General features: G+C 39.4%; 1 protein-coding gene across 1 annotated transcript; it reads left to right on the forward strand.

Moving 5' to 3' along the window:
- The first annotated feature begins 5,334 nt into the window (after positions 1-5,334).
- Positions 5,335-8,868, forward strand: LOC131252620 (probable LRR receptor-like serine/threonine-protein kinase At3g47570). The gene is made up of 2 exons (XM_058253255.1): positions 5,335-8,089; positions 8,201-8,868. Exons 1-2 carry the CDS (start codon positions 5,416-5,418, stop codon positions 8,590-8,592), a joined length of 3,066 nt encoding a protein of 1,021 aa, XP_058109238.1. The 5' UTR covers positions 5,335-5,415; the 3' UTR covers positions 8,593-8,868.
- Positions 8,869-11,583: the final 2,715 nt, after the last annotated feature.

Here is an 11,583-nt window from a genome sequence, read left to right on the forward strand (position 1 = left end):
AATAGATGGACGGAATGTATGAAACACATACATCATGGTGGGGCCCACGGAGCACTGACCACCGGCCATTGTCTGGTGGTCGGTGCTCCATGGGCCCCACCATGATGTGTGTTTCATCCATTCCGTCCATCTATTTTTCTAGATCATTTTATGGTATGAGACAAAAAATTAGGTATATCCCATATTACATGAAACAATATTGAATGAACATCGGCCATTAAATTTTTTTTTGAGGGCCATAAAAGTTTTGGATTAAGCTGATCTTTGTTTTTGTAACCTTTATCTAGGTCTGAATCACCTAATCAACAGATTGGAGGTCAAATAAATGGTACAGTGGGCCTTGGGAGGATTTTAATGGTCAATATCCAATTACCATTGTTTTCCTGTGGTGTTGTCTACCTGAGATTTATTTACCTCTCGTTTGTGGTTTCAAGGCCTAAAATGATCTGAAAAAATGGATGAACAGCATGGATGAAACACATACATCATGGTAGGGCTCACCAGCCACCGGCTACCAGCCACCCGGCTAGTGGCAGGGGGAGTAGCAATCCGTTTCCAATGAAAATACGCTAGGTGGCCAACTTTAGACGAGGATTTCCTGCCAAAGCCTTTGGCTGCGCTCAGAACCTAAGTAGGCTCACTATGATGTTTGTGATAAATTCATCTCGTCCATCTGTTGTGTGATCTGATTTGAGGGCATGAGTTTAAAAACGAGCTGATCCAATACTCAAGTGGTCCCAAAATGTGAGGATTTAACGTCCACAGTTGAAATATTTGTGGGGCTACACAAGTTTTGAATCAGGTTAATATTCTTGTTTTCAGGTCATCCCCGTTGGAATGACGTTACGAGCAGTATGGATGTTGACCTCACGGTGGTTTCAACGGCATGAATTTTCCTACCCACATTTTCCTTTAGTGCGGCCCACTCGAGTTTTGGATCTCAAGTTTTGTTTCAATTACTAAAATGGGCTGGAAAAGATGGATGGAGGGTGTGGATTTCTCACAAACATCAAGGTGCGCCTCATCTAGGTTTCTAGTGTAGGAACTTCGAAGTGACATCAACAAGTTCTGTGGGTCCGACCATGATATATGTGTTATATCCACACCGTTCATTCATTTGTAGAGATCATTTTAGGGCAGAAGCCAAAGAATGAGACAGATACAAAGTTGTAGTGGGCCCCACCACAAAAAACAGTGGAGAGAGTGACGCCCATAGTTAAAACTTTCTGAAGGTCCACCATGATGTTTACTTGTGATCCAACCTGTTCATAAGTCAACACATATATTAAAAAAGGGAAGACATAAATATCATCTTGATCGAAACCTTCTGTAGGCATTAGAAGTTTTTAACGGTGGGCGTTACTCTCTCTACTGTTTCCCTGTGGTGGGGTGCACTCGAGATTTAGACTGGGTGCTTCATTTTTTTCTTTTCACAATAGCTATGGACGAGTGTAACTTTTGGTCCATGATACGGAGTCATAATTTAGACCGTCCATTATGCATACCTATGCATGACCGAATTTCAAGCCAAACACTTTCTCTGACACACCCCGCGAGACCCGTATAATTTAGTGCTAGATCTGGTAATATTTCTAAAACATTCCATGTTGAAAAGAGTCCGTTAGCAGTAGTTTTCTTGCTGTTTTTAGAAAGAATTGTAACATGATTTCGGGCAGCAGAGACGTTCATTATATCTGTTGAGGAGGACTTCGTGAATTGGACGGTTGAGATCTTCCTGAAAACACGAGATAGATCAGTGGAGAATCCTCTTGGATCCAACTTCGAACAGGAAATGGAAGTTTTTCCATTTGGAAAGCAGTTCGCACGCGCAAGGCTTTCTGTTTCTTCGAGTTCTCGGCACGCACACCCTTCGGTTCGCATGCATAAACAATCGGACGACTGAGATATCTTAGACGGATGGTCTAGATGTGACTGATATGATCCGCTTAGATCACAGCCAAGTTGATTTCCAAACAAACAAGAAGTAGAAGGGAATCTTGCTTTCGTGCGTTGGTAGGAGAATAGCTTCCGATTTCTGTTTGGCACGACAGTTTCGCCCGATGGAGTCCCTGTATGAGCGGAGGATGATAGTTATGATCTGATGGCCGCGATCTGCTACTTGAATGGGCCTAGATTGATATGTTTGTTCTGTATCCACATCCGCTTTTATAAATCATTTTAGGTTATTATAAAAATAAAAATAAAAATCAGATCTAATTATAAGGTGGACCATACTATAGGAAACAATAGTGATTGACCATTAATGGCCACAAAAGTTTTGGATCAATCTGATATTAGTTTTTAATGATAAGGTGTTCTAACACTGCTATTTCCTGAAGTGTGGTCCGATCTTCGTGACTTTAGAATAATATATTAAAATAATATGAAAAAACAGATGGGCGGAGAGTATCCAGAATAGCCCGGAAGTGTTGACATGTAGAACTTGTATGGGCTCCATCATGATGTATCAGATCTACACCTTCAATCTATTTTCCCATGTTATTTTATGGGAAAAAGAATTAGGCAGATCTAAGGCTAAAGTAGGCACATTGTAGAAACAACCGGAATTGAATGCCTACCGTTGAAAACTTCTTAAGGCTATGAAGGTTTTGATCAAGTTGATATTTGTGTTTTCCCTCCATCCAGATCTGTGTGACGTCATGAAGAGGTTATATAGCACCCAAAGAAGGTTTCAACCGTAGTTATTCAATCCTCCTGTGCTTTATGTGGTGTGGTTCACTTTAGCTTTGGATGTGCCTCATTATTTGATTAATGCTTTAGAATGATCTTTAAAATTTGATGGACGGTGTGGATCTAAAACATAAATATCGTAAGGGTCAGAGAAGTTGAACACCGTAAAAGTCGGGTTTCGCAGCACCAATCCATTTGGGAGAAGGAAATCGGGTGTATCTTGCCAGCTGTAGTCAATGGGCGACGAAATAGACCAATGATAACTGACGACACTGAACTTTCCTGCCTTCGCAACAGTCCACACTCATATTTGATATATAATAAAATATAACATATCAGTACTTACAGGGTCACGGGCTTCTCATCTCCTTTCTTTTTATATTTTATTTTATTTTATTTTATTTCAAATGCATGTATAGTATGATTTTACCGTCTGATCAGATGATTTTGGACACGGCAAGCCCTCCAACGAGCTCTATCAAACGCCCCAAATATCATGATAGAATTCTAAATGGTGAAAAAGATACATTTTAATGGCTTCTATCAATCTGCAATTTAAGACAAGTTGTGTATATATCTAATGTAAAAATTAATGAGTAATCTTGACACATACCTTACAAGCTTTGAAAGGAATGGGTTATTTAAATTTGCTGACTCATTTGGCAGATGCAAATGTAATGGATGGTCGGTTGATGTGTTAAAATTAGAGACTTAGATCGTTATGATTGTATTCATGTATTTTTATACAGTTGGTTTCTTAAATGGATATATACAAAGTGATTTTTGAATATAGTGTGTTTTATAAATATATGTTGTTGATGCAGAAATTTAGCTCACCCTCGTTGAGCTCAGAGCTCTTGTGCTGAGCCCTGTGTGCCCGCACAGGAGAAGTACAAATGAGACCCTGGTGAGGACAAGGGACTCTCCAATGTCAAAATCAGGCTAGGAATCTAAGTCTAAGTTGTGTAAATGGAGTTTTGGGTGAGAGATTTTGCATATTTGTTTCGTTAGATGAGGTTCCTGCTTCTACTGTTTAGCAGGATATGAGCGTCCATTGATCTTGGCACGATCTCAGCCTTGAGACACGATCTATGCATGTAACTGTGTTGTTAGTTATCCCATAATCGTGGCAAGTCACTCAATGCTATCATGCGTTATTGGAATGAGCTCGGCTCAGCCATCTTAACTCAACTGGTTAACTAAAGACGGGTCGATCTGATCTCTCCTGAATCAAGCCCGGGATATGTTAGGTTAGTTGGGAGTGCCCTAAACTGGAGTCATCAGAGTATTATACGATTGTTCATTTGTGGATGGTTTGGGCAAATTTAATTATCCGAGCCCTCCTATTCTACGCCACTGCTCGAATCGGTCTTATTCACTGATCTCTTTCGATGATATCTCTGGAATGCCTGCTTGTTTGGCTGAGCCGACCCTGAAGCCTATTCGGTCCAGCCATTTATAACCATAGTTAGGTTGAGCTGAACTTAAATGTGGTCGGATCATATTTTCTCATAATATATACCACTAGATTCAGGTGATTAGTTCACTTTTAAATAATAAATTAGGCCTATTTGAATGGATTAAAATTTTAATTTGAAATGTGAACGACTGGATATAGAGATATAATGGTTAGTTTATCATGTTTTGGTAATCCAAATGGAAAATTGACAGTCAAATATGTTTATCTAATGTTGAAAGGTTATATCAACGGCTAGTTTTGATTAACAAATGATAATATTAAAGTATTTAATAACCCATCTTAGAAATCGATAATTGAATAACTTGATTTATGGAGAAATAATACTCCTTATTGCTTAAATTCAACATAAATTAGAAATAAACAATTAAAATCTATTGATCTACGTACATCATACTAACATATGGATAATCACAAATCCAAATTCACGTATCATTATAACGTATGTCATGTAGATAAATATAATATATATGTCTGAGTGCGCCCCTCGTTTACAAACACATCACGTGTATCGGTGGTATTTCATTTCTATGTGCATCCACTTGCAAGAAATGATAGTGATAAATCTCGTCCAAGTTGGAACCGCTTTCTTTCAGAAAAGAAACTTTCTGCGATACTCGTGCCAACTTTATATTTATTTATTTATTTATTTTTTGAACTTTTATTTATTTATTTAGGTTTCTCGAGGAGGGCGGCCGCACACCGCATATGGCATTGTCGATTGACATGATAGCCAGCGGCCACCACAAAGAGACACGCGGCCTCACCTAGCGTATAACACGTGTAGGTATCTCTAAAATATGTGGTTGTTATTTGCTACGCACATGCAAACTTGCCGGATCTAATCCGCTCATCAGACGTACCCCTAGCACCTATTTTTGGTACAAAACTCAGGCTCGTACATTAACTTGACTAGATTAACGTGTACAAAAGAAGCCAACGATAACACAAACCGTCCACTAGAGGTCCACATTCAAAGTACATGTGTGGCCCACAAGATTAATTCACCAGCCTGATTTTCACATCACAGAATCTTCTCACTGGGGCAAGCTTGATGATCGGCTTGGATTTCTCCAATTGGCCCGTGTGGCAGCGAGTTGAGCAATTGCACTTGGCATTTATGTCCTGTGATGAGAAGTCATACGATACTCGACCCGAGGACGTGGATTCGCTCTACAAATAGGGAAGGTTGATGAATGTAGCACCATCAGAGCCACTTCAATCTCTCAATTTCTACGTTTTAGAGAATGGAGTCCTCACATATCAGTCTTAGGGTATGTTGGTCATTTATCCTACTCCATGCAATCTTCCTCAACTCCTCTTCACTGGCGGAGTCTACAAATGAGACCGATCGACTCGCATTGCTCGCATTCAAAGATAGTATTTCTGAAGATCCTAACGGTATATTGAGCTCATGGAACCATTCTCTCCATTTCTGCCGATGGATGGGAGTCAGCTGCAGTCGCCGCCATCATCAAAGGGTCACTATCTTGAATCTCACGGGCCACAGCTTGGTGGGCCACTTATCATCTCACATCGGAAATCTCTCTTTCCTAAGAAGAATCAATCTCTCCAAAAACAAATTCCAAGGCGAAATCCCTCAAGAAATCGGCCGTCTGTTCCGTCTTCAGATTCTCAACCTGACTGAAAATTCACTCCAAGGAGAAATTCCATCCAATCTTAGCCACTGCTCAGAACTCCTAACCATTCACATGAACCGGAATCAGCTCGTTGGAAGACTTCCCGCCGAGCTTGGTTCTTTGTCAAAGCTCATTTATCTTGCCGTCGCTTTCAATAATCTCAAAGGAAGCATTCCACCTTCGTTTGGGAACCTTTCCTCTCTCAATTTCCTTGATCTAGGAATTAACAATTTTGAAGGGCAAATTCCAAACCAGCTTGGTCATTTGGCAAGCGTGACCTTTATTGAAATAGGTGGAAATCAGTTCTCAGGTACGATTCCATCATCGATTTATAATCTCTCATCTCTCCAGCTGTTCGGGGTGGCAAATAACAGGCTACGTGGAAGCATTTCACCCAACCTGGGCCTTGCCTTTCCACGGCTACGATGGCTTCTTCTAGGAGAAAACCAATTCACTGGAGCAATTCCAATTTCATTATCCAATGCTTCAAGTCTCAGACTTGCTGATTTCAGCGCCAACAGTTTTAGTGGATCCGTGCCTGTGAATCTAGGAAGTCTTTCGGATCTTGACCGTTTCAATGTCGAGAGTAATCAGCTTGGAAGTATGGAGGGTGATGACCTGAGATTCCTCACTTCACTGACCAACTGCACTAGTTTAAAAATTATAGGTGCAGGTTCTAATAATCTCTACGGTGAGTTGCCTGGCTCCATTGCTAATCTCTCAACACAGCTAACCTTTCTGAGTTTGGGAGAAAATAAAATATTTGGAATTATTCCCAAGGGAATTGAGAATCTCATCAACTTGTATGCTTTGGCTCTGGGAGTGAATTCCTTGGAGGGTACTCTTCCAGATGCTATTGGGGAGCTTAACAAGTTGCAAGTCTTGAGTCTCTCTGTAAACAAATTTTCAGGTCGAATCCCACCTTCAATTGGTAATATTACTCGATTGAGCAGACTTTATTTGCTTGGAAATGATTTCCATGGAAGTATACCGTCGAGTTTTGGAAATTGGGGATTTATGGAATCATTGATTATTTCTCAAAATAAATTCAATGGTACCATACTCAAACAAGTTGGTGCGGCTAAAATCGACATGTCTGGTAACTCATTCACTGGGTCTCTCCGGCTGGAAGTTGATAACTTAGAAAATATTAGGGAAATGGACGTCTCTGAGAATAAACTATCAGGTGAAATTCCAGATACGTTGGGAAAGTGTCAAAGCATGGAGTTGCTTTATATGCATGGAAACTTGTTTCAAGGAACAATTCCAGAGTCTCTAAAGAATTTAAAAGGTATCAAAGTGCTAGATCTTTCGCGCAATAACTTGTCTGGGCAGATTCCAAAGTATTTCGAAGAATTTCATTTCTTAGAGTATTTGAATTTGTCATTTAATAATTTTGAGGGTGAAGTGCCCAAAGGAGGGATCTTTAGAAATGCCAGCGCAATTTCAGTTGATGGAAATAGAAAACTCTGTGGAGGTATACCAGAACTACAATTGCCAGGGTGCCCTAAGCAAGCTTCTAAGAACAGAGGAAAGCCTCTTTCTCCCAGAGTAAAAGTCACAATCATTACTGTGGTTTTATCTTCGTTTCTCCTGTCATCTATCATTGCAGCTCTTTATTGGAGAAGAAATTCTTCAAAGAGAGCTTCTTCTCCATCTTCCACAGAGAATCAGTTGTTACAAGTTTCTTATGCAGATCTCCTTCAAGCAACTGATGGGTTTTCTTCGGCTAATTTAGTTGGTGTGGGAAGTTTCGGTTCGGTATATAAAGGAGTTCTAGAATGCTTTGAAACACTTGTTGCAGTGAAGGTACTCAACCTCCGACAGCAAGGAGCTTTTAAGAGTTTTGCAGCTGAATGTGAAGCCTTCAGAAACATCCGACATCGAAATCTTGTGAAGATCTTAACGGTTTGCTCGAGCATTGATTTTAATGGCAATGATTTCAAAGCTCTAGTGTTTGAGTATCTGCCTAATGGTAGTCTGGAGAAGTGGTTGCATCCAAATGTAGATGAACAACTTCAACTGAGGAATTTGAATCTTACGCAAAGGCTAAATATAGCCATTGATGTTGCTTTGGCATTGGATTATCTTCATCATCATTCCCAAACACCGATCGTTCATCGTGACCTAAAACCAAGCAATGTTCTTCTTGATGATGATATGGTTGCCCATGTGGGTGACTTTGGTTTATCAAGGTTCCTCGATGAAGCTGCAGAAAGTTTCTCTCAAAATCAAACTAGCACATTTGGGATCAAGGGATCAATTGGGTACATTCCTCCAGGTAAAATTTTAATTAAATATTCACTTTCACCCTCTCAATCTCTAACCACTATTTTTATCTTTCTTTAAATAGTTGCCTAACATTTAAATATGTGACATTTTTATATGGTAGAGTATGGGATGGGCGGTAAGGCATCCACACATGGAGATGTATATAGTTATGGGATCTTTCTCCTGGAGATGATCACTGGCAAGCGGCCAACTGATGACATGTTTAAGGACAATCAGAGCCTTCATCACTTTGCTAAGTCAGCTTTTCCCAAACAAGTAATGGAGATCATAGATCCGACACTTCTCTTAGAAAATGCTGAAGCTACTCAAGACAGTGAAAATCGTAACAATTTGAGAAATAGAATGCATGATTGCTTGGTTTCATTGGTCAGCGTTGGTGTATCGTGTTCCGTAGAATCGCCAAAAGAACGAATGGAGATGAAAGACATTGTCATGGAATTGCATGCAATTAGAGACTTATATCTCGAGGTTGGAATTCACCGGCAGAGATAAAATAGGCCTTATTGTTAGGTGAAGGTTCATCTTACCTCAGTAACTACTAAGATTACATTTGAAGTTACATTGAAGAAGATTCCGACATAAAATAAAATTGCTTGATATTTTTCTAAGCAGCTCTAGATATATATTGTTCTAGTTTTGAATCTATGGGAAATATGTTCGTTTCCTTTATTTTATCTTGTTTAAGACAGGTAGATTGTATTATAAATATCAGGAGAAGAAATACTTCTCAAAATAAAGAGAATAATGGGTACCCCATCCTATTAAGTAACGGTTAGAATGTGAATGTGAATCATTGCTGTTATTGTCTAGAGGGAATAAAAGGACCGAAGTGCTACATACAATGGGCATATGAACACCGATCACTGATTAGACGGATACGATTGTGCCATGGAGATTTGGTCCATAACCCATCCATTGAGGTGCTAACAGGATGGAGGATTGTCAATGTGGGCATTATCTAATTGTACGGTTATCTATTTCTATGTGATGGATTTGGATAGAGAAATTGACAACCGTAGACGCCACCTTTTACCTGGCCTCTTTTCAATGCGCTCCCAAACTTTACTTTCCCAAAGTAAACTATTATGTACGGACATAATATTTGCAGACGAAAATGCCCTTCATACACGGGAAATCGGATTGCGTACTGAGTAAACTCAGTTGGCCCCACCGTGAATGTATGTAGTCTATCCACGCCGTCCATCCGTTTTTCCATATAATTTAAGGCGTTGAGCCCAAAATTAAAGAATATCCAAAAATCAAGCATATCATACTACAGGAAACAGTGGGAATAATGATTTCCACCGTTGAAACCTTGTTACGCCCCACGGTGATGTTTATTTGTCATCCAAACTGTTCAAACAATCTTGCAGACATGGATGAAGGGAAAACATAAAAATAAACTTGATCCAAAACTTCTGTGGCCCTCAAGAATTTTTCAACGATAGATCTTCAATTCACATTGTTTCCTCTGGTGTGATTCATTTGAGCGTTGAATATACTTAATTTTTTTATATAGAATTCTAAAATTATCCCATAAAATGGATGAATCGAGTGGATAAAATACATAAATCATGATAGACCTCACAAAGTTTACTCAGTACGCTAATTGTACCGTGTAAGAATCCGCTTTTCATTTACGGTGGCTAAATACCTATCACTACGGTTGTAATCCGTAGCAATAGTTTGTATTTGCAAGCATTTTAACATGCGAATAGTGTCCGAACAGAATAATGTCACGTAGTAAAAAAGTTTGGGAGCATTTTGAAAAGACGCCGAATAAAAGGTGTCATTGACAGTGGTCAATTTCTCGTTTGAATATCCAAACCACAACTTGGGTAAATTCGTGAATGCGGGACCCACCATACTATGTGTTTTATATCTACGTTATCGATCCATTTTGCTAGTTTATTTTAATATTCAGATAAAAATTTCAGTGGACCACACAGGAAACTATGGTAATTAAATGCTCACTCAATGTTTATTTGTCATCCAACCGGTTGATAAAGTCACATGGACCTGTATGAAGGGATCGAAAATAAAGTTATTAGCTTGATCCAGAACTTTTATGGTCCTCAGGAATTTTCTAATGCTGGTCATTCAATCACCCCTATTTCCTGTGGTGCGGTCCACCAGAGATTCAGATCTGCTTAATTTTTGGGCCCATACAATAAAATCAGCTGGAAAAATGGATGGACCGCGTTGATATGAAACACCCGTGCTGTGCTGCACTGCAGCACTAGGCAATCCATGTCCCTTCATCACCGATCTAACAGTCAAAGTCAACGAGTCAACAATAGCAAGTCAAAGTCAAAAAGTCTTAGTAAGGTCGAGTCGGGAAATCCAGCATGTCCGCTCATCAGGTTGGCCACATGTTTTATATACAAAAGAAACGATCAGGTTTTTTATTTTATTTTTTTTATTATATATATATTTTATATTATTTATTTATTATTATTATTATTATTATTATTTTTAGGGCTTATGAAAACGGACCACCGGATGATCAAAGGTAGAACGGAATCTAATCTTTTCTTCAGCAAAGCCTAAAATACCAAGCTTGTTCGGCCCACCATCTTTTTTGTATGTAAAATCCACCCGTATCATCAGGTTTCTATCTCAGATTCTAGGACCTGGATAAAAAATTCAGCCATATAAATAACTTAGGTGGGCCACACCAAAGGGATTGATGGAAATGGTATGCCAACCATAGGTTTTTGTGTGGGACCATCATAGTGTGTATCTTTAATCAAACCCATTAATCAGTTGTGACTCACCAGGATGAAGTTTTTCTGTTGGGCTGATGTTTAATTTTATACTGTCAAATAATGGTTCTCACCTGATGGACGGAATGGATTTATATATAAAACATGGTGTACCACAAAGCTAGAGTGTTTCAGTACACTATTCCAGTACGCTAGGAAAGAGATATTACATGATTTTCGATCTGAAGATATCCATGACATACCAGATAAGATCTAGTTATCATGGTGTTTAAGTAGGCCCAGAGTTCACTGATGTTGGGCCCCATCATGAACGGACCATATCTGATATCTGATCCCAGCCATAAATCTTTGGCCATTTTCGTCGAATTTGGACAATTGCTGTATTTCTCATCGTAGCCATTTATCCACATGCCACAAGTTGAAAGGTTAGCATTGTCTGATTGAAGAAATGTTGTCCGTCAATGGGAAGTGGGGATGGACCGATTCTGTACGTTACATTCGCAGGTGCAATCTATACAAGTGGAGCCAATGGCTCTAAGATCCCAACCGGTGCATTGGCCTTCCAAAATGGAATACATAATATCAGTGGATTGGATTATCGAGCTAGGGCCCCACTACAAGGAACTGAAAATCGTTAAGAAGACTACATACATTCTCCGGAGCATTGCAAAACACCTGGTGATATGATCAACAAATTGATGCAGTGGTACAAATTAAATGGGCCCATGGTTTAGTGATCCAGACCGTTTGATCTTAT

Source organism: Magnolia sinica, chromosome 8, assembly GCF_029962835.1.
Source record: "Magnolia sinica isolate HGM2019 chromosome 8, MsV1, whole genome shotgun sequence".
Lineage (NCBI taxonomy): Eukaryota > Viridiplantae > Streptophyta > Magnoliopsida > Magnoliales > Magnoliaceae > Magnolia > Magnolia sinica.

Bases quoted from the DNA above. Each gene is read 5' to 3' on its own strand.
- LOC131252620 (XM_058253255.1), top strand. From the start codon at position 5,416: ATGGAGTCCTCACATATCAGTCTTAGGGTATGTTGGTCATTTATCCTA. The intron at 8,090-8,200 runs GTAAAATTTTAA...TTTATATGGTAG, and splicing joins AATTGGGTACATTCCTCCAG to AGTATGGGATGGGCGGTAAG.